The following is a 22,926-nucleotide window of genomic DNA, read 5'->3' on the forward strand; positions in this document are numbered from 1 at the left end:
AGAAATAAAAATATTTAACCCCTTATCTATATTCTAATGAGTTGAAATGTAAAACAGAATATCTTATAATTTAGGACTCTGTTCTTCCTTAGCAGGACTATGCCCTTCCTTTTCTTTTTTGCTTGACACCGAATTATCTTTTTCGGCTTTGTCGATTTTCTCATGTTCGTTTTTACACAATTCTCTCAATTCATCCTAAAAACATCGATTATAATTAACAATTTTTCACTGAAATTTTTAACCTTTTGCTTACCCCCCATCCTAATTTATCAGCTAATAATTGACACCCTTCATCACAGTCTCCTAGCCATACCACATCTCTCGTATTGTCTTTACCATCAAAATCCAGACCTCCACCGATGCCCATCATAGCCATAATGCCCGTTCGATGACCTGCCTTTTCCCTGTTTATAAGCAGCCTTGGAATATGATGCGGAGCCCTAAAAAAAAAAGAATTTCTCTAAATATACTCGAACGCAAGTATCATATTTGTTACCTGTCGACCAGTGATGCAAAGGGTTGCACAGCCAGGGAAGACCCCAGAATTATAAGCAGGTCGCATTTTGCAAAATCAGTATGTAGAAGCTTATGAAATTTTTCTGGTAAATTTTCTCCAAAAAATACAATATCGGGTTTTACAACACCAGGACATTCTTCGCATATCGGAATGTCGTCTTTAAAAATACGTTCTTGAAAAATATAAACAAGTTAGCAATTTTTTTTAGAAAGAAAAGAATTATAAAAAAATAAGACAAGAACACTAAGTGATTGTGCACGAAACATTTGCTGACTATTTTTTTAAATAACAAAATTATGTCTGCATATTTTCATAAGGATGTATGAAATTTTATCACCTGACAACAAAATAGTCGACTGTCAACTTACTGTTGCGTGCTCTTTCATTTATTACTTAAGGTTATTAATTAATTTAGTTTAATTTAATTGATTACTACTAAAAACGTATGAGGACACCTACTTATTGAAGTATACTTCATCCGAAATTAATTACCGACAATTTTTTCTGTGAATATAAGCATGCACGGTTAACAACAGTGGCGGCTCGTTAGAGGCTGGGAAGGTGGGAAGGCTAAGCCTCCTCTGCAGTTTTTGATAGTATTGTAAAAGTTTTCTTTTAGTTTTCTTATTTTACATCATATAATTAATATTATTTAAGAAATTTTCTTACAAATCTATTTTCATATGCAACTAATTAGGTACCTACTAAGAGAGATCTTGAGTACGTAAATATACCATTTTTAAATGTTAACTATTTTTCGCGCCCCCGAATTCGCATTATAGTCGCTGGCAGCTAACTTTCTCAAGCGTCCAGCCTTTATCAGTGTTCTATACGCTGCCAGACCTTGAAATGATGCCATGATGTCACATTCGAGCTTAACCAGTCGAGCACGGAGGCTTGTTGCCACCTTCCATGTCTTTTTAACAAGCGAATCGCGAATCTTACAATATAGCTCTTCTTCTTTACCACCTCGGCGATCACAATTGTATGTTGCAATGTTGCATTTCATTGTAATAACATTGGTCGTCTGTGAGTACCCGAGTTTTTGTTTTTAACTGTTGTTTATGTGGTTTTTCTTATGAATTTTTGTGAGACGATCATAATTAATTAGTAAAACAATCATTTATATTTTACTCTGGTACGTACTTAACTTTATTAAAATAAAATGAATGCGGAAAACGAACATAACCTCAACAACTTCTTTAGTTGCATGGACATTGTAGATTATTTATTATTAAAAGGATTTAGTACTCTCAGTTATGATGAAAAGCTCATAATTAAACAAAAATCGAGACCAACACCTTTGCAGTCTAGTTGCAGTGGGTGAAAAACAAAATAGGGGATTTAAAGATAATAATTAATAATTATAGAAAAACTGCATCAACTGTTAGAAATAAATTATACTGCTGGCAATGTTTATTTTTCACTAATAATAATTTATCGGTTTGGAGCAGGGTAGGTTTTAACAATTTAAAAAATTTAACGAGAGGCCTCATAAGACAGGAAAAATCACAAGAACATATTTCATCGCGTATTAAATTTGAAATGTTTGGTAAACAGAATATTATAAACGCTTTAGATTCCGCTCACAAAACAGAAATACAACATTATAATGAGAAGGTTTGTGAAAATAGAGATGATTTAAATAGACTAAATAATGTAGTAATATTTTTATCGTCTCAATAAATTTCTTTTCGCTGACATGATGAAAAAGTGGGTTCTGCTAATTGAGGGAACTTTAAAGTTAATAAATTTATTAAAAACATATGATTCAAAATTGCAGAATTTCTTAGATAATGCCAGTTTTTTCGGGAACCTCTAAAACCATTCAAAATGATTTAATTGAGAGTATTAGTTCAATTATCAAAAGAAAAATTTATGACAAATTAAATAATTGCGAATTTTTCTCCTGGCAAGTTGATGAAATCACAGATGTTACCTGTAAGTCCCAATTATCGGTAATTTTTAGATACACAGTGCATGGAGAAGTTGTTGAGATTTGTTGGATTTTTTGACAACAAGTGAGAGAGATGCAGCAAGTTTGTTTAAATTATTAATTAATGAATTTAGGAAATCTGACTTAAAAAATAAATTAATTGCTCAAATCTATAATGGTGCTGCGGTTATGTCAGGTCATGTAAATGAACTTCAAAGAAAAATAAAAGACGTCACTCCTCAAGTTATTTTATTGTTACGCACATAAATTAAATTTAGTTTTAAGTAAAGCTTGCAACGGCATTAAAGTGAGAATTTGTTTTCAAATCTTTACGGATTTTCGTCATTTTTTTCCAAATATACTAAAAGATCTGACATATTAAATAAAATAATGCAACACAGTATTCCAAGTAATACTCTCACTCGTTGGAATTTTTCTCTAGAGCTGTTTTTATGGTCAAAACTTATAGAAAGAAACTTACTGAGGTTTTTGATTTCATACCAGATAGTGAGGATTTTTTAAATGATCAACAAACTTTAGGATCCGCTTATGGAATAAAACAATTGTTGTTGGACAAAAATTTCATTTTTTTTTTAAAACCTTTTAACGATTTTTGGACAAACTGATGTTGTATTCCAAATTTTGCAGAATAAATTAACTGATGTAACATTTTCTAAAAAGAGAATTAATTCACTTTTATCAAAATTAAAAGAATTCCGTAATAATGAGAACCATTTCAACACGTATGCAATTTTCTTAGAAGACATTGACTAAACCTTTAACGATAACCCGTCCTCAAAGAAAAGAAACACAAGTTTAAAGTTTTTTATTTCAAGCCTCCTCTGCTAAACATACCACGAGCCGCCACTGGTCAACACCTAACAAAATGTTTTTTTTTGCCCTGGTCATCTAACATCTAAAAAGCAATCGGTAGCCGACTGGCTGTCATGTGCATTCGCATGAGAGATAACCACATTCAGGTTATTATAAAGTAGAGATCTAACGATACTATATCGGGCATTTATAAATCTATAGACATTTTGTTAGACATGGGCGATATTAATTCCTTTTTTAATTAATAAACGTCATTAAGTTACCTTTCATCCACTGCTGAGTATACTCCATCCTACACTGCATGCAATGACCAGTATGAAAAGTGCCGTGTGCCTCTACCAATTTGCCGTCGGGTACCCCTGCCACTCTTTCCAAAGTGTCAATGTTTTGAGTATAATGTCTCAATAAGTGACCTTTATCTTCGAGCATTTTAATAAAATAATGACAAACGGTGGGTTTGAAAGTACCTGGATACAATTCCTTACCTAATTCAAAGAAAGGTCTTGGATTCTCTCTAAAAAAATCTAATTCAAAAATGGCCTGAGGATGAGGCAATTTGTATTTTTGTAAATTGTGGTACAAGCCTGTGCCTGGAGAGCGAAAATCAGGAATTCCAGCAGCTTCAAAGAAAAAATAACAAATAAGTTTGCTGACATTTTTTATTAAGCAATTTTTTTAATTTGGCCACAATATCTAATACTTACATGTTGAAATTCCAGCACCTGCCATAGTTATTATATTTTTACAATTTTTCTTCTTTATATAATCCACAATTCCATCTATATTTACTTCATCTAACACCTGAAAATAAATAAGAAATGAGGTTCTAATATATCGTAGTATTCTAAACATAGTGCCAGTATTTATATAAAAGTAAAATTTCATAACATGAATAGAAAAAATATATTAACTACCTTTGGTTTTTCGGCCTCACTTTCGTCATCATCATCATAGAAACCTAATTTTTCTGCTAGATATCTACGTAGATGTTCCATACTCATTCCAACAGTACTGTCACTGGATGCTCCAGGTACAACAGGTTTTGGATCTTCTTTCTTCTCTATGAAAGAAAAAATTGTTTGTTTTTAAAATGAATGTATATTTTAAAACATTGTATGTACCTTCCGAATTTTTTGAAGACATCCTGAAACTGTGCTTATTAGTTTTACATGAACTGCAGGCAAAAATATATCAAATAGTGAACTACCTATGTATATGGCTCAACGCTATACATAAATAAAATATATAAATTTTTACATTCAGCAAGTTATTTCACAAAGAACGGACATACACCAAAGATTTAAAAAATTTATAATCACTAACATTAACGTCAAACGTCAGTATTGGTCAGTATCACAACTTTTTGTTTTTTTTTACAAAATGAATATGGCCATTTGGCCGATTTGTATTCAGATTATAGTTCCTTCTAACTATAAATCAAAATTCATAATTCTTAATACACAAAACAGGTACTAAGTTTGTAAGTAGTTCCCCTATACTGCCATAATAAGCAAACTAGCAAGTAGATCAAATAACTCACGTCTTCAAATGTCCTCCAATTTTTTTGGTGTAATATTCATACAAATTACAACCATTCATATGTATTTGTGTTCGTAGTTCGTACATGTTTTATATATAATGAATTCATATACATGTCAAAACAAGTTAGTGTACAAAATAAATTAGATTTATTGAAATTAATATATCCTAATTATGAAGAGATAGTCTCAATTTGAAGTAAAATTTAATTGTGAAATAATTTGTAACTTTTTAGTGAATTTGGCGGTAAAAATAATTGGATAAAAATTATTTAAAAAGTTAACTTTCAAAAGGTTAGTATGTACCTGCATACAAAATTTTATTATTAAAATATTTTATACATTTATATATTTTAACCTACATTGATTTTTTGATAACTAATTGTTTCTATTAGAATTCAAAATGAGACGCACCAGGAGAATGGCTAAAATAGTAGAAAGTAGTGATAGTGAAGATAATGTACCTTTAAAGAAGTTGCATCAATTCTCTAATAATCCCTCTTCAATAAAAGAAAATGATTCCTCAAGTGAAAGCGATATCGAAAATTATTTGCAGCCCATTGACAAAATTGATTTAAATTCATCTTTCTTCAATACCCAAAAGAAAAATGAAGAAGAGTTTAACAAAATAGAGAAAGAACTATTTGCCGGAATAACAAGACTTAGTGACTCAGACTCAGATGATGTAGATGCAAATGAGGATAAAAGCTCACCGAAAAATTCAGAACAAATAGAAGTGGAAAATAATCCTAGCACTAGTGGCACTAAATTAAACTTCAAGCAGTTAGAAGAATATACTAGGCAAATAGAAGAGGCCAAGAAACATATTGAAAAATATAATGCCAAGAAAAAAGCATCCAAAAAAATAGAAGAAAATAATTTAGACATCTCAAATCTGTTAGCTGTTGGAGAATCCAAACAAGTAACTCTTGAGGATATTAAACTTGAGGATTTGCATTCAAGTGACTTTGAATCAGGCGATTCAGAGCGAGAAGACTGGGAAGAAGTCAAAATTAAGGATTATCAGGAAACCAAGGAACATAATGTTATTCGAAAACAAGATATACAAATTGTAGTTAATATGCCGGACTCTTGCAGAAAAAAGAAAGGTGTAGATTTGCTTGCAGCTATGAAACGGCGATTGAATCGTATAAGGAAAGAAAATCAAGTATATGTCCATAAGGTGCATTTACTGTGTTGGATAGCACACGGTAATTACGTTAATGCAGCTATTAATAACACCGAAATATTGGGCTTGGCTCTGTCATTATTGCCTTCAGATAAGTGTTATCCTTCCGAACGAACAGATCTAAGTTATCTTGAGCAGATCGTTCAGTGGTATAAAAAAGCCATAAACCTAGTAGAAAAACCAATAAATAAAAAGTCACGCTTGGTAGATATCCTTAAATTACAAATAAGCAAGAAGGATGCGTATAATAAAAACATGTTTGTTTATATATTTATAGCGATACTGAGAGCTTTAGGAATACAATGTAGGTTGGTCCTTTCATTCCAAGTAGAGTCTTTACGACCTCCTGCTAGTGAACTTCATTCATTACGAAATGACGATATTAAAAAGGAGATGAAAAATAAAAGTTCGAAGAATAAAACTGAACATAACAAAAGTCTGTCTAGCAAAGAGTCGAAACAATCTGGAACTATCAAACAGAAAAAAGACAATAATGCTTTGGTAATAAAAACATCTAATGCATCATCTGTTGACAAATGTGGCAATTCCTATGCAATGAGAAATAAAGAAAAAAAAGGTAAATCTGTTAATGAAGATAGAAAATCGGAAGCAGATAATAAATTAAATAATAATACAATAAAGAAAGATGAGAAAAAAAATGTAGAGAATAAAAATAAATCTACAAATGAAAAAGGTGATATGTTAAAAGTTAAAGAAACTAGAAAACGTTGTTTAAGAAGTGAAAGAAATACAGAAAAAGAAACTATTCACATACAGGAATCAAATGAAATGAAAAAGAAATTAAAAAACGAGGATATTAAAATTAAAGAAAAAGGGTTTAAAAATACTTTAGATGTGAAAGAAACTAAAAGCCGTTCAAAAAGTGAGAGTAACAGTGAAGTAAAGGCATCTAAATCAAAACCTAAAAATAATTCAAAGAAAGATGTAATTAAAATAAAATTTCCAAAAAGAGAGAAGATCAAAGGGGTTCCCCAAGTTGATGGTACAAATAATTCATCTGACGAGGAATATTTTATAAAACAGTTAGATGGTGCAGATGACAAAAAAGAAAAACCAAAGTCGAAAAAACCTAATTTGAAAAAATTAAGGACCCCAGAAAATGCTTGTGATGTGAAGAAACATCCAAATCGATTGAAAACTCTGGACAAAGGATATAATTCCGAAGATGACTTTCAACCCAGAAACTCAATTATGAAGAAAAATACCGAGTCTCCTAAAGTAATAGAAAATCGCAAAGTTAATTTAAACAAATTGAAGAATTTATCAAAAAAAAGAGATCAGCCAAAAACAGTTGTATCACCACCTCAAAAACAACTAAACGTTAAAGACGATATAATAAATCTAATCAAAGGTAGGATTGTGGAACAGAAGCAAGTAGATAGGAGTAGAATGGTAAAAAAAAGAAAACCTCCACCTGACGATAGTGACTCTGACAGCGACTTTATGCCAGAACCCATTAAAAAGAAACATCATCACAGTGACAGTGATATCGATTATTTTGTGCCCAAACCTAAAGTTAAGCAAAGAATAAGAATACCGAGAAAAGGGTCAGATTTGAAAACATCAACCGATAGCGACCTTGAGAAGACTGGCAAGAAAAAGGGTAATAATGTTTGGGCAGAAGTATTTTTAGAAGCCGAAGAAAAGTGGATTAGTGTAGACGTCGTTCGTGGCCAGGTCCATTGCGTAAATGAATTATTTGTAAGTATTTTCTAATGAAATTTTTATTCTTTTTTCACTTTTAACAAACCTCTTGTATTTAGACCCGGGCTACTCATCCAATTTCTTACATTGTGGCATGGAATAACAATAACAACATAAAAGATATTACGAAGAGATACTGCACCAATTTTAATACTATTACTCGTAAATTGAGGGTAGACGCAAAATGGTGGGATGAAACTCTTAAACCATTTTTAGGAAAATACACTGCAAGGGATAAGGAAGAAGACGATGATTTAAATCGACAGCAACTCGACCAACCTCTGCCAAAATCTGTTGCAGAGTAAGAGAATTTTGTCTGAAGTTAATTATTTGTATCATAGTTTTAGTTTTGTCTTTAATTATTTGGGTATTATTTCATCTGTGAAAGAAGTAAAAAATTAATCAAAACCTGCGTTTTGCGCTAAACAGATCACTGAACAGCAATTTTGATCAAAATAGGTTTGCTTAAACATCTAACACAAAAACGGACAAATAAAATATATGAAATATACATCTACCGATCAAATTTAAGTATTAATAAGTTTATGTACATATTTTCAATTAAATCACAGTGGGTTTATAATTATTACCAATTTTAAGTAATACTTTTATGGATTTTTTGGAGAAAATCATATTAACAATTGTACATTCGCCAACATTTTGATGGTTGATCGACGACCAGATTTCGATGTATTTGTTCGTTCGGCTTGTGCAGAGATATCTGGTTCTCTCGTGGTCGTGTATGCTATCTCAGCCATCACAAAACTTCCCAAACCACAAGAACACAGTCGGACGTGATAGAAATGCGCTTCGCCACAATAAAATCAATCTTAAAATTTAGTAGCCGGACTGTCTATGACTGATAGTATTTTGTATTCTCTATTTGTTTTTTATTTGGTCAGACAAATCTGTTTTTCTAAACATAACCTTGACTTTTGGCAGAAGATTTTATTTCATTAATTCTTTATTTTTTCACAAAAAAATAAAGAAAAAATTAGAAAATTTTAGATCAATAAGGATTAAATATACAGGGTTCATAGATCAAAAGTAATATACAATTCCCTGACTTTTCCAGGTTTTCCCTGACTTATAAAAAAATCTAAGTCACTTTAATTCATTTTTACATACTAATTGTTTATTCATTAAATTTTTTCTAGACTGGGCTCAATAATCTTTTTTAAACCCAAGAACGTCTTGTAAAGGTTTCAAAACCACAAATAGTTTCCTCTTTCAAGAATCCAGGGCCGGTTTTCACAAAATTTCCAGTTGCAAACGTCAAATTCCCTGACATTCATAAATACTTTTAAAATTCCTTGACTATTCCCTGTTTTTTATAAAGAATAATGAATTCCCTGACTTTTCCTGGTATTCCCGGTTTTCCAGGCCGCTACGAACTCTGATATATTTTTACATATATGTATTTTTAGATACAAAAACCATCCGCTATACGCGCTCAGAAGGCATTTGCTTAAATTTGAGGACATATATCCCCCTGACGTCCAGCCGTTAGGCTTTATAAGAGGAGAAGCAGTATATCCCAGGAATTGTGTTTATGTGTGCCGATCTAGAGATATCTGGCTTAAAGAAGCTAAGGTTGTTAAACTAGGGGAACAACCATATAAAATCGTGAAAGCCAGGCCAAAGTATGACAAGGTAAATTTCTGCGTCAATTGGTTCATGTTTGAGTGATTCGCTAAACGATTTAAACTTCATCTTTAGCTTTCAAACAAAATTATAACCGATCAGTTGTTGGAAATTTTTGGGGAATGGCAGACTACCGATTACGAACCTCCAACGGCTCAGAATGGGGAAGTACCAAGAAACGCCTTTGGAAACGTTGAATTGTTTAAGCCCTGTATGCTACCGAAGGGTACTGTACATCTGAAATGTAAGTTACGTTCAAAATTAACGTGAAACAGTTATTTACTTGTTTTATTTTAGTACCCGGCCTCAATAAAGTGTGTAGGAAAATGAACATAGATTGTGCGTCCGCAATTGTAGGATTCGATTTTCATGGGGGTTGGAGTCATCCAATGTACGACGGATTTGTAGTTTGTGAAGAATTTGTCGACGCAGTGGTAGCCGCGTGGGAATCCGTAAGTTTAATTAACGCCTTTTAGATATATAAGTAATGAAACGTGTGTAATTTGTTTTTAGGAACAAGAAGAGATTGAAAAGAAGGAAAACGAGAAAATTGAAAAACGGGTATATGGGAACTGGAAAAAGCTCATCAAGGGTCTGTTAATTAGAGAAAGGCTCAAAGCTAAATATGACTTTGGTGAAGCTAGCACATCTAAGGAAAGTAAAGAAAAGAAACCGAAAGGGCCAAGATTTTGTACAAAGAAAAGATAAAAATGAAAAGTTGTGAAATGAAAAAACTTGTAAAACATCATCTATGGAAATAAATTCTAACCAAAACATCGTTATATCTCTGAGGAGTAAACAAATATTTTGTACGGGTGAAAATAAATACATTTAAGGTACATTTCTTGCCAATAAAATTTTGATCTTTATTATTGTTATACAATCACTTTTTATTGGTATTATAGAAAATTTATATTTAAGTTTATTAAAATAAGCTATTGTGTTGTTTGCTTGTTTATTTTTAAGAAATATTTTTGTAATTACGGAGTATTTTCCAAAAATGTTTCATTTATTTTCACAAGGCTTTAATTATACAACAGAAAGTTAAATTGAGTTTTTGTAATTAGATTGCCATATATTTTAGAGAATGGTAATTAATTTTTAATTTGAAGGATCTGGTTTGAGAAATTGTACAACCCAGAAGCATTAAAAGTATTCGTTGACGTCATTATTATTATGAGTATTTATTTATTTGAAAGAGTAACCGCAAAAAAAAACCATTTTTTCGCCCGTTTTTGCGTAGTGTGTAGCAAGAACGGGGAAGGTCGTCCAGAGGTCTCCATGGGCTTAAATTGATCGTCATGAAAAATCTAGGTGAGCATAATTCGATTTTCCAATATTTGTCCAACTTACCCCTACTTAAGGGGTGGAAACCACCCCTAAAACAAGAAACGTGAGAAAATGGTCGATCAATTCTTGGTAAAAATTGGCGGGAATTTGAATGGTAAGGAAGAGATCAGGGATGTTCATCCAAATATGCTCAAGGGGAAAAACATCCCCCGTGTGGGGGTAAAACCACCCCTATTGCCGAAAACCGGCGGAAAATGATGTTCCCTTCATGAATTGCCTTTTTTGTGCCACTCTTCCTTATAAATCCTAATGATATGAAATATATGCCCCCATAATTCGTTCTTCTGTCGGATTCTGATCAGTTACCCCTACTGAAGGGGTGGAACCCACCCCTAAAACAAGAAAACAGAAAAAATGATCACCAAAATCTGGGTAAAAATTGGCGGAATTCCATATGGCAAGGGTAACATCAAGAATGCCCTCCTAAAAATGCTCAAGGTGAAAAACACCCCCCGCGTGGGGGTAAAACCACCCCTATTGGAAGATTTAGATTTAGCCGTGGAAGATTTAGGTCAAATGGTTTATTAACAGTTTTTGCCGTATATATCCAAGAAATTTTACTTTTCACTTTTAAAAATAAGAATTTATTTAGGGAATGTTTTCAAACTAACTTTTACAATACTAGAAATACAAATTTAATCTTTCCCACACATCATTTAACATTAACTGAAAAGAATGTTCATTATACTTGCATAAAATTCTATAATAAACTCCCTCAAGAGGTGAAAAATATCCAGAGTTTATCCCGGTACAAAAAATATATACACAAAATGTTATTAAATTTGGAACCATACAGTTTAAATGAATATTTACAAAATTAATGTTTGCTTTAACAGTACTGTTTCATTGATCATTCATCTATGTTTTCTTTGTTTTGTTCTGTTATTGTTATATTTTTGACTACTATTTCATCTGATGGTGTAAACTACACTACTGTTTTGTACATTGCACTGTTATTTTGAAATAAAGTTGTGTTATTATTATTATTATTGCCGATAGCAGACGGGGAATGATATCCACTTCATGAAGTACTTTGTTTCCCCCACTACCCGACAAATGATACGAAAGATGGGCCCCATAATTCGATCTTTTGTTTTACCCCCACGCGGGGGGTGGGTTTATCATGAGCATTTTTAGAAGTACATTCCTGATTTTACCCTTGCCATGTGAAATTCCCCCAATTTTACCAAGAATTTATCGACTATTTTCTCATTTTTCTTGTTTTAGGGGTGGTTTCCACCCCTTAAGTAGGGGTAAGTTGGGCAAATATGGGAAAAATCGAATTATGCTCACCTAGATTTTTCATGATGATCAATTTAAGCCCACAGACCTCTGTACAACCTTCCCCGTTCTTGCTACACACTACGCAAAAACGGGCGGATTTTGCGGTCACTATACCTATTAAAATTTAAGACTTAAGAGAACATATACAGCAATAAAATTTATATGCAGCATCACTTTTTATGAGTATTCTTGTGTTATAGAAATATTTATTAAAACTACAAAAATGGATTTTGTTAGAAAATTTACCGTTCAATTTTAAATAGCTCTAAATTATGTAGAAAACACTCCGTTTAAGTTTAACATATCTGTGTACTGTATTTTTAAAAATTATATATTTTTGAAGTCTATTTCTTTAATCGTAAGTAAATTTTAATAAGAATACTTTTGTTTTATTTTCCTTTTTTAACATGGAGTATGATTGAAGTATGGTGAAAATTGATTAGATTATTTTATTTTTTAGTGTAAAACCGTAAAAATTTAAAATCTGATAGAACTTTGAATGACTACAAATACAATACAAATACGTAATAGAGTATTTCTAAAATACTTGGTAAAAGTTTAATGGCAAATTCTACATGACCAGTCAATTGAAAATTTCCTACGAACATGTGAATAACAACCCCCTTCATTTTTCAAATACAGGGTGTTCAAAATTAATGAAAATATGCGGTTTATTTCAAGTTACAAAAAACAGTAGAAGGAAGTCTGGTTGCCAATACTTTATTTCATTCGTAGATAAGGTGGTTATTTAAAAAAACTGTTTTTTTTTTAAATCAAAAATAAGGGTTTCGACACTTTAGCACCAATTACTTAGACGTGGTCTAATATTTATTTTATTAGTTACCTTGAAAATAATGCATTCTAGAATACTTTATTTTAATATTTGTCTCGAACGGTGCACGAACACACTGCATTTCTTGTCCGATTTAAAAAAAAAATCAGAACATCTTTTTTCCACTGCCAACCTTAATGACGGGTGACTTAATTTTATTTAAACGGATTGTTGTAGATAATTTTTTCCTGAATCTAACAATACATAACTTGATTTTTGTTTAGCTTTTAGACAAAATACAAAAATATCGAGATGAAAAAATTATGATAGTGTATGCCAGTTTGTATTTTTAGAGCCATTAAGACCGATCTTTCATTTTTTTAAACTAGACCAGCGGTATTCAAACTGTGTTCTGCGAAACCCTGGGGTACCGCCACTCTGTCGAAAATTTAAAATTTTATTATTGATACTTGCAATATTCAAAAAAGTTATACTCTTAAAACTTTTTATTTTTATAAGTACACGCATATAAGGTACTATAAAGGTAAGACCGCACTAGGCGGAACTGCACTGCAGCCGAGCGACGCGACGCAACAAAATATTTTAGGGGGTGTCGCATTTGAACTGCTGCGACGTGACATTATGCAACATTTTTGTTCAACCAGGTGCCTTTTGAGTAAGATGGTTGACATTGACGAGGACGTTATAATAGTGTCTTTGCTGTGTGAGGAAAAAGAAAGATTGCAGGAAGCAAGAAAAAAGCGAAAAATATGGCTGCATGACAATTCTACTTCACGGTATGACGAAGGGGAATATCACACACTTTTGCCAAGGCTTAAAAGGGCTGTTATTTTTTCTGGTACTACTCATGTAATGTTCATCTCATCCTCGGCAGACCAGACTGTCTACCTTTCCCTCGATTTTTGGCTCGAGATTTATAAGGAAGATCCTGAAATTGCTGACCAGGCAATAAAATTAATGCCTTTTGTAACTACGTATCTGACGAAAAATCATTTTCCAAGTATGTAGCGACAAAAACAAAGAATCGCAATGCGCTTAATGAAGAATTTGAATGCGATTGCAACTTAGGACAATAGCACCCAGTCTGATTATATTTACTCTTTTTTTAATCTTACTCAATAAATATTCACTTTAAACTTTAATCTTACTTTAATTTCTACTTAGTGGAATATTTATTTTGTTACTTGTAGTATTTATAAATATATTAATCAGTGTTCAACAATTTTTTTTAGGTGTGGGGGTTCCTCAAAATAATCGAAATGTTGGCGGGATTCCGCAAGTCGTAAAAGTTTGATGACCGCTGAACTAGACCAGCAACTATAGTTTATACAGATTTTTACGAGACCTTCGATAACATTAGATTATATATGTATATTTTTTTAATTTCAGTAACTTTACTACGATCTTGATTTTTTATAATTTTACTTGTGATTTCTATAAAATAAAACAATGTAACAATATATGTTTTTAATTTGTCAAAATATTTACACAAATTTTCAATATGAAAAAGTTATTTTTTTGAGCTTGATTTAGTTAATATCTTATAAGTATTCTTTGATAGTATGTAACTCAAGCCTGCAGCTACTGTTGTCACACCTGTTATATACCTGAAAATTTCAGTAAAATTATTTAATTTCAAGATATTTCAGAAAATAAACTGACATTTATTAAACATTATATAGAAAATATTATTCTTACTACAATTTTTTTACAAATGTGGATATGTTCCGTTAAAAAAAAAAATTAAAGAAATATATTTATAAAATAGACGATTTTTCAATGAGCTACCCCAACAGAGTACCTACCATAAGTATTCTAAAACGGGATGACCTACATAATGGAAGACGGGCGCTGCTAATGTAGAACCAACCAGCAATAACTGTACTCCAGTATTAACTTTACTAATAAACGTCGGAGCTAGCTGCGCAGTTGCATGACTGACATCAAAATACCTACTGAAAGTTCGCTAAAAACATGAAAATATACAGTTATTTCAAAAGGTCACTAGCTAAAATTAAATGTAATACATATATATATATTCTTTTATCTTAAAATTCATATACTCATTTGGCTTGGCATAAATTGTAAAACAGTAAATTAGAAAGTAATCAAAACAAACAAAACGGGTACTTACCGGAGGTGGTAGAGATTTGTACCGAATTACAAATCCTGCTGCAACTAATATAACATCTCTGGCAATTATCATACCCGTTAGAGCTATCGGAATTAAATCGGCATATGTTAAGCTCAAAAATAAGGATGCGATAAGTACTTTATCTGCCATTGGGTCTAAAAAACTTCCCAAATTTGATGACTGGCTTTCCCATGTTCTAGCTATCCAACCGTCTAACTATAGAAATAAGTATTATGATGTTCTGATCTGCTCAATAACAACTATGATATTTCATCAATAATATTGTCATACCAAGTCTGTCACAGCAGCAACTCCCAAAACAGCTAAAGCAAAGTCAAATTCTGATTGCACTATCAATAGTCCCAAATAAGGTGATAGTATAATCCTGGCAACACACAGCAAATTTGGTATTGTATAAATATTTTCTCTCTGAAATTATAACAATGAGTATTTCTTAAATGAAAGCAATATTGTCCTTACCTCTATAATTCCTTCAACTTTTTCTTTCACCTTGTTTCTCGTTTGCTTAATGTCTTGAATTAAGGCTTGCCTTTTTTCTTTTAGTCTTTGCTCCGTATCTCTCAGTTTGTCTTTATTTTGTTTAAAATATATTCTAAATTCATTGGCTACATGTTCTTTATGTTTTGCAAAGTTTTTCTCTTGATCTGAAGAAGTACAGTAAACTTTTTGATTGCTGATTAAACGACCTATTTTACAGGAAGGACTATAAAAAGGATGTGCAAAATTTACAGTTGTTATTCCACATGTCTGTAAATTATTCCAGTACACTTTTTGACAAATATCGTATATTTTATATTGCTTGAACAGATTTTTTGTAATAACATTCTTATAAATTTGCATTTTTTTAGTTTTGCATTGTAACCTAAACAATTGTGTTCATACCCTACGAGACCCGGTTATTCACTTCAACAGAATATAAATCATATATCATATATTTTTTTACAATTAAATATGTGTATATATAAAAAATACAAATCTATTTTATATTCTGAATTGGCAATTAAAATTAAAACTTGAGATAACCTTAAAAAACATCATAAACAATCATCCTCATTCCTCATAGTACCACAGAACACAAAACATAGATTTATATTATTCTTCTTCTTCTTGCTTCATTTGTTCAAATTCATGGACAATTTTATGTAGAGATTGGATTTCGTATATAGATTATAGAAATAGAAGTCTCTAGATGAATGAATAGAACCATTGTATAAGTAAATATAGTATTATATTTCTTATGGCCGAATAGTTGATCAAATTTTAGTTCTCGAATTCGTTACAAGGAGGAGCCATATGTATGTAAACTTGATATTTAATCGTTCACGTTCAATTTTACACTTTCGATACTGCGCCATCTTATGTTCAATAGTTAAATGATCCATTTGAAAATACAGTTTTCTTGAGATGAAATGACGGGATAACGGAATAAATTCATATCACATGACATGGATATTAGTAAAATACCAGCTACTGGCAGATACGACAAAAAAGCTTCAGTTAATGCGGTTTGAGTTTTTATCTAGGGTTTGGNATAGCAGCCAGAGGTAATTACAAAATGAAAATAATAGTCGTCATTAATTATTTTACTGTTTTACAAGGGGTATGAAAACATGACATCATTTAGAGACGTATTTATAAATTTTTCAGTTCGGAAATTGTGCTAGATAAAATTCAGAATGGTTGAAAACGGTGCATTTGCGAAGTCGTACAGCTTTTACATGAACAAGTATTTCTTACAGTAGTAAGTTTCTACGGATTCTCTAAGAATATAAATAAATACGTAATCGTATTTTCTGCACAAGTTCATCCTGAAACAATTTTTAATTTAGTAAAAAAACATGGCGAAGATAATATGTGCTGACAACGGAGTGAATCTGTTGATTTACATATGCTGTGTACATACTATGGATAAGGAGGATCACCACTTTAATTATAGAAAAAAAAAATTAATTATCACAATTTCTTTATTGCACAACATAGAAAATATTAATACATTAAGTAAAACCTTTTTGCGCGCCTTATACACATAAAATACTGCAATCTGAATAACAAAATAAGTAACTAATAAAAGGAAATATACATAATAATTATTTATAATAAAGAATTAACAGATTACAACTAATTCATATAAATATTTACAATTTAAGTTACAATACAGCAAAAACTGTCAAAATATAAAAAATAATACTAACACTTTATGACATAGTTAAGTAAAAATATAAAATATAAAAAAATAATTTAAAATAAGAGTTAAAGTTTTTGTACTGAGCGAGTTTTTTTTCACCCAAGTTTTAAATTTGTAGGAGTTTTATCTCTGGGCGTTCTTGGGCTGGTAATTAAAATTGTGGGAATACCGTAAAGAAATGTCCTGAATGGAGTTGATGGTGCCATCTCTGATGGAATTAATGTGCTTCGACTGTCAGTTCTATTGGTCAAGTCAATCTAAAATAATAAAACAATTTTCCAATTGATATCGAATAATTATTAGTATCACCTTCACACTAATTGAGTTAACAAGTAGAAATAATAGAAGTAAAAATAGTCTAATAAAGGGAGTTTTAAAGGAAAATAATTGAAAAAAAAAGGTAAAAACTATTTTTAGTAATAAATTAATTAGATCAGCCATGCTATGCAAAGAAAACTAAATGAACAATTCTGCAATTTATTGCCCTTTAGATTGACCATCAGGTCAATTGTATAAAGTAACTTTGAGTTTTCGTATCGATCGCTATCGCTTTTATAAGCTGTACTACATATCGACGATAAACAATTTTACTAAAAGATGACAAAGTATCGCAATCAATCATCATTTTAGGGCAAAATCCATATTGCTAACCTTGAAATATGAGATTGAATTTTCAATATATTTTAATTGAATGCAAGAAATATATTTTCACTTTGTACATTTTAAATGAAAACACTGGAAAACAGTCGGCTATGGTACTTAGTCAATCTATAGCCTTTAGAGATGATTAAAATCCTTAGAAATTGTTAAAGTATTACCAAGTACTTACCACAATTAAAAATCTCTAGTGCCAATCTTAAAACATAAGCATGGGCGTAGCTAGGGGGGCAAGTGTATGCCAGTGGCCAGTGTAATTTTATATAAATTTTATAATTTAGGTATAATTCTATATTGAAAATGTATTGGGTTTGTTTGTTTAATACGCAGAAATAAACAGAACAGTTGCGCGGTGAACGTCTTCTAAAAAAACATTGCCTTCATTGAGTGCGAACATCAACCTCGTACCGTACAATGTTTAGTATATGCAAGAGATGCAGATCAAAACAGTCTGAATTCCGCTTCTTTTCAAAGCGTTGTTTACGCGGTTGTCATGGCAACGAGGTGGCCATCGGCATCAAGGCATCGCCTGCCTTTAAACAGTTTATACGATACGCGTTGCCCAGTGCATGATTATAACTGTTCTTAGTTAATATTTGTTTTGTATAATAATTGTATATATGTTTCCTATCCAGTATGTATTTTATCGGAAACGCCATTTTTCAGGTGGAAAATTGAGGACAAAAAGGATTTTTTAAATTGTGAGAGACCTGTGCCTTATTCTCTCGATATGGAAAAAAGGGGAAGTCAAAAGACAACGTGTACGTTCGAAAGTTTCGGAATGAATGGTATTCGGAGTATAAGTGGTTGTGTGGAAGTGTTTATTTAAAAAAAACTTTTCTGTATGCCGTGTTTAACCCACATAAAGTCGGGTGTGTGGAATAAGGGTGGACTTAACAATTTTGGGAAAGTCATGCGAGGCTATCGTAACCACAAAGCTTCTCTGGAACATACATGTATGCTGTGCGTTAATGTTCGCAGAAGTCCACAAGCCGAACTAATATTTCTATTTTTTATAAAATCTAAATGAAAATCCTTCTCACGAACATCATTTTTTTGGAAATATTGCAAATGCAACTAAAAATTTCCAGATTCATTTAAAGCCGTTAGACCTTGAAAATTTGAAAATTTTTGCCTGCGTCGCTTTTTTTTCTTTTTAGTCAATCAATAAATAATATGCTTCATCTATTCTCAAAAAAAGATCCAATATCATCATATCATATCAGTAAATCACTCACTGTGTGGCCTTTTAGAATCAAACGAAAGAGTGTTTAGGTTTTGGCATTTTACATCAGTAAGTCGCTGGTTGTGTAAGTTTTTTTTTTTAGTCCTCCATAGAGCTTGCAAATCCTAACTACGCCCATGAACAAAAGTTTTATACAATAATTACATTTTCATATAACGAGCGTTCAAATAAAAACGTGGTCAAGTTGGTTCTGAAAATTTGGACGTAGGGCGTAGCGTATAGCAAATGAACTTAAACGTCATCTGTCAAAGGGCTATATCGCCGCTATCAATTTGAATATTTTCGTTTTAAAAAGCGTTTAAAATGGTGTTTTCTCAAGAACAAAAAGTGTTTATCTTAGAGTCCTACTTTAGAAATGGACGCAAGATTGATGGAATATGGAAGTATTCTATTGAGGAATGTTTCATAGAATTTCAAAATCAATTTCCCGGCGTTGTTGAGTACAAAATTTTTCAAAGTGCAGTTCAGCGTTGTGTTAATGTTTTTCGTGAAACGGGCAGTGTAACAAGAAAAGAAGGAAGCGGCCGACCTAAAAAGCGGACTGAAGAATTAAAAGAAAATGTCCAACAAATAATGGAAAATGCGCCAAGAACTTCTGTACGTGTTTTATCACAAATGGTGGGAGTATCAGTCGGTACCTGCCACACAGTGTTAAAAAAAGATTTGCGTTTGTTCTCCTATCGTTTAACTTGTCAGCAAGAACTTCATGAAGTTGATTTTCCGCGACGGGCTGTATTTTGTGAATGGTTTTTAAACAACTACGGTGAACTTCATAATATCACCTTTTTTTCTGATGAAGCCTGGTTTCATTTAAGTGGTTACGTAAACTCACAGAATATGAGAATGTGGTCTTCTGAAAAACCAGATAACTTTTTTGTCGAGGGCCCTCTACACGCTCAAAAAATTGGAGTTTGGTGTGCTCTCAATCGAAGGAGGATTTATGGACCTATTTTTTTTAATGGTACTCTTACTGCGCAAAGGTATAGAGAAGAAATTATCGCTCCTTTTGTTAACCAGCTGGAAGAAAACGAAATTACAAACTTTTACTTTCAACAAGATGGCGCAAGGGCACATACGGCAGGCGAGACGATGAATATGTTGAGGGAAGTTTTCCAAAATCGACTAATAAGTCTCAATGCTGAACATGAATTTCCACCGAGGTCATGTGATATTACGCCGTGTGATTTCTTTTTGTGGCCTTACCTTAAAAACACTATTTTTGAACTGCCTATTCCTGATTTAAACCATCTGCAGGCTCGACTTATAGACAAGATTCGTGAAATTAACAATACCCCGAGCATCTTAGAAAATGTCTTTAATTCTTTGAGGAACAGGTGTGAAAAGTGCTTGGAACAAGGAGGGGGACACTTTCAGCAGCTGCTTTAATTTATTGTTATAACAAGGAGGGGGACACTTTCCGCAGCTCCTTTAATTGTTTGTTATTGTTATCACGATTATTCTTTAAAATAAAGTTATATAGTCATTAACGTTATTGAAACTGACAGCTGCTATACAGCTCGTTGAGAAATGAGGTTAAGTTGGTCGCTATAAGCTACTCCCTACGTCCAATGTGTCAGAGCCAACTTCGACCACGTTTTTATTTGAACGCTCGTTATTTTCAAGAATTTGTTATACAATCACCCTATATTTTCATCTAAAAACTACAATAATTAAGTTCTGACAGTTTTCTGAATACCAAACCGCCACTGTCATTTTTGGGCAAAATCTCGATTGCCAATATTGAAATATAAGTTTGAATTTTCAGTACATTTCAAATTTTTATGTAAAATACAACAAATAAAATTTTGATAATTTCTTTTGGTACAAGCAACACACACTGACATATGCTAACTGCCATCTTGGGGCAAAGGCGAACAATCAGATGCAGTAAATGACATATCGCGATCACCTGCCAATTTGAGGCAAATTCCGATAACTTTTATTATATGCTAGCGAGCAATTTTTCTTATCAGTCGATATATGACATAATTTTGAACAGTTTATCTAAAAATAATTGAAAACTTAAATCAAAAATACATATTCGAAAACGCCAAACACAAAGGAAATTTGTCACCATTTTGAGGCAAAATGGGAAAAGCGATTGCGGTACTTGGTCAATCTAGGGACAAGCTTGAGAAGTGAAATTCAAATTATATTCGTCTAACTGAAAACTTAGCTAATTTTTAAAAACTACTTTCTAAAACTTGTAACAAGGAAGCTATGACTAAAGAAGAAAATGTATTTAAAAAGTTATTCTTTTGTTGCTAATCGACAAACTTTTAAGTCTACGAAAATTTAAAAATACTGATTCTATTCTATTATAGTTCCACATAGTGAATTGATTGTTAATGAGAGCTTCTGCAAAAAATTAAATTATTGGAAACTATGAGCAAAAAATTGAAGGTTTGATTCACTCGTAAAAATAATGGCAGTGACATTTTTTCGAACTTTAAAGAAGTTACATAACCTCGTTATTTTATATTTAGCCACAACTTTTCTATTAAACTACTTTTTTTTTTAAATTGGAAACATACTACATCTGCAAAACAAAAATTACCAAAGTTCTAAAGCGGTTTTTCAAAAAATTAAACAAATTAATATAAAAATTCAGTAGAAACTCTTTTAAAGAGATTGTTTCAAGTTGACGGTATCCATTTCCGAAAAATAACATCATTTAATGCTATGTAATACGAGGCATATCCACAATAAAGAGCATTCAATTTTTTAAAAATGGAAAGCAGTATATTTATGAAAAATTTACATATTCAGAAAGGTACATCAAACGCTATTTTTCGACGTAGCCACCTTCAGCCTCAATGCATTTGGTGATACGTTTGTCACAAAAATCTCCCGCCACCTCTTGGACCCATTGTTTCACGGCACTGTAGACTTGAACATGGGTAAAAAAACCTTTTTCCACCCATAAACACCTTCAGAGAAAAGATGAAAATCAGAAGGTGACAGATCAGGGCTGTGAGCGGGGTGGTTCATGTTTCAACCGAATGAATCCAAGAGTTGCTTTGTGGCGTTGACTATCCTGAACGTTCAATGTCAAGCTTTCACAGTACCGTGCAACGTTAATTGTTTCCCCCTGGGGCAAAAAGTCTATGTGGAGAATCCTTTTTCGGACGGTTACCATAAAATTGATCCTCTGGCGGCACTCAGTTCAACACACCACTACAACAGCAGTTCTCAACTGATTGAGACAAATGAGAGTGCATTCTGCTTTGGCCTTGAATGCAGTGTTGTCAACTTTGTCGAAAACAAAAACCACAGAGCATCAGAGTCTCGCTACTCTTACTTTGTAGATATGCCTCGTAATATTTCGAAATATGTGTTGTTTTATTATTATTGTTATCAAATTTCACAATTTTTATGAACAGTTGAAAATTTTAATGTTTCTACATATGAAGAGGTGTTTGCCACCTTTCATGATATTGCCATAAAATAAAATAATGTGTGAGCAATGGGGTGTTTAGGGGGACCGCCTAGCCGGGTGTCTTGGCCGGCGGATTTCGATCTGCCGAGTCAAGCATCACGGACGTGGGCTGGAATTTGGATGGGTGATCTAAGGCAGGCTCGGGGACGTGGCTGTGGCAGCCTACCAAGAGACCTGGGTCGCCCAACATTTGCCGCACGTGTGTGGTCCCCGATAAATGGTAATGAGAACAGAGAACGAAATCTCTGTAACTCAAGACCATGCTATCATACATAAATTGTACGAGACTTTGCCACCAAGCCATCCGTGTAGTAAATAAGATGGTTTGAAGAAAAGTACTCGAGTAATGAAGGAGGGTGTACAAGGGGCCTAATAAGGCCTAAGTGCCGTGGTGGAAGACAATTCCACCACCCCTCCGACATACATACATACAT

General features: G+C 32.4%; 4 protein-coding genes across 4 annotated transcripts in view; 1 reads left to right on the forward strand and 3 right to left on the reverse strand.

Moving 5' to 3' along the window:
* Positions 1-4: 4 nt before the first annotated feature.
* On the reverse strand, positions 5-4,665 carry LOC108917526 (NAD-dependent protein deacetylase sirtuin-2). Its single transcript, XM_018724160.1, has 7 exons — positions 4,409-4,665; positions 4,202-4,347; positions 3,992-4,088; positions 3,551-3,907; positions 497-689; positions 254-440; positions 5-195 (listed from the first exon to the last, which is right to left on the reverse strand). Exons 1-7 carry the CDS (start codon positions 4,428-4,430, stop codon positions 64-66), a joined length of 1,134 nt encoding a protein of 377 aa, XP_018579676.1. The 5' UTR covers positions 4,431-4,665; the 3' UTR covers positions 5-63.
* Positions 4,666-4,866: 201 nt separating this feature from the next.
* LOC108917525 (DNA repair protein complementing XP-C cells homolog) lies at positions 4,867-10,313 on the forward strand. Its single transcript, XM_018724159.1, has 7 exons — positions 4,867-5,119; positions 5,221-7,736; positions 7,799-8,040; positions 9,167-9,392; positions 9,459-9,627; positions 9,681-9,835; positions 9,897-10,313. The coding sequence occupies exons 2-7, from the start codon at positions 5,229-5,231 to the stop codon at positions 10,089-10,091; spliced, it is 3,495 nt and encodes a 1,164-aa protein (XP_018579675.1). The 5' UTR covers positions 4,867-5,119; positions 5,221-5,228; the 3' UTR covers positions 10,092-10,313.
* A 3,987-nt stretch (positions 10,314-14,300) lies between these two features.
* Positions 14,301-16,320, reverse strand: LOC111691338 (probable cardiolipin synthase (CMP-forming)). Its single transcript, XM_023453965.1, has 6 exons — positions 16,246-16,320; positions 15,425-15,763; positions 15,236-15,373; positions 14,945-15,160; positions 14,616-14,776; positions 14,301-14,417 (listed from the first exon to the last, which is right to left on the reverse strand). Exons 1-6 carry the CDS (start codon positions 16,318-16,320, stop codon positions 14,321-14,323), a joined length of 1,026 nt encoding a protein of 341 aa, XP_023309733.1. The 3' UTR covers positions 14,301-14,320.
* Positions 16,321-17,145: 825 nt separating this feature from the next.
* Positions 17,146-22,926, reverse strand: part of LOC108917516 (protein regulator of cytokinesis 1-like) — a 23,105-nt gene continuing 17,324 nt past the window's right edge. The window contains exon 8 of the mRNA XM_018724149.1: positions 17,146-17,407. Coding sequence (XP_018579665.1) covers positions 17,246-17,407 — 162 coding nt within the window. The 3' untranslated portion in view covers positions 17,146-17,245. The remainder of the gene's footprint in view (positions 17,408-22,926) is intronic.

The sequence above is a fragment of the Anoplophora glabripennis genome, unplaced genomic scaffold (genome assembly GCF_000390285.2).
Source record: "Anoplophora glabripennis isolate ALB-LARVAE unplaced genomic scaffold, Agla_2.0 scaffold57, whole genome shotgun sequence".
Classification (NCBI taxonomy): Eukaryota; Metazoa; Arthropoda; class Insecta; order Coleoptera; family Cerambycidae; genus Anoplophora; species Anoplophora glabripennis.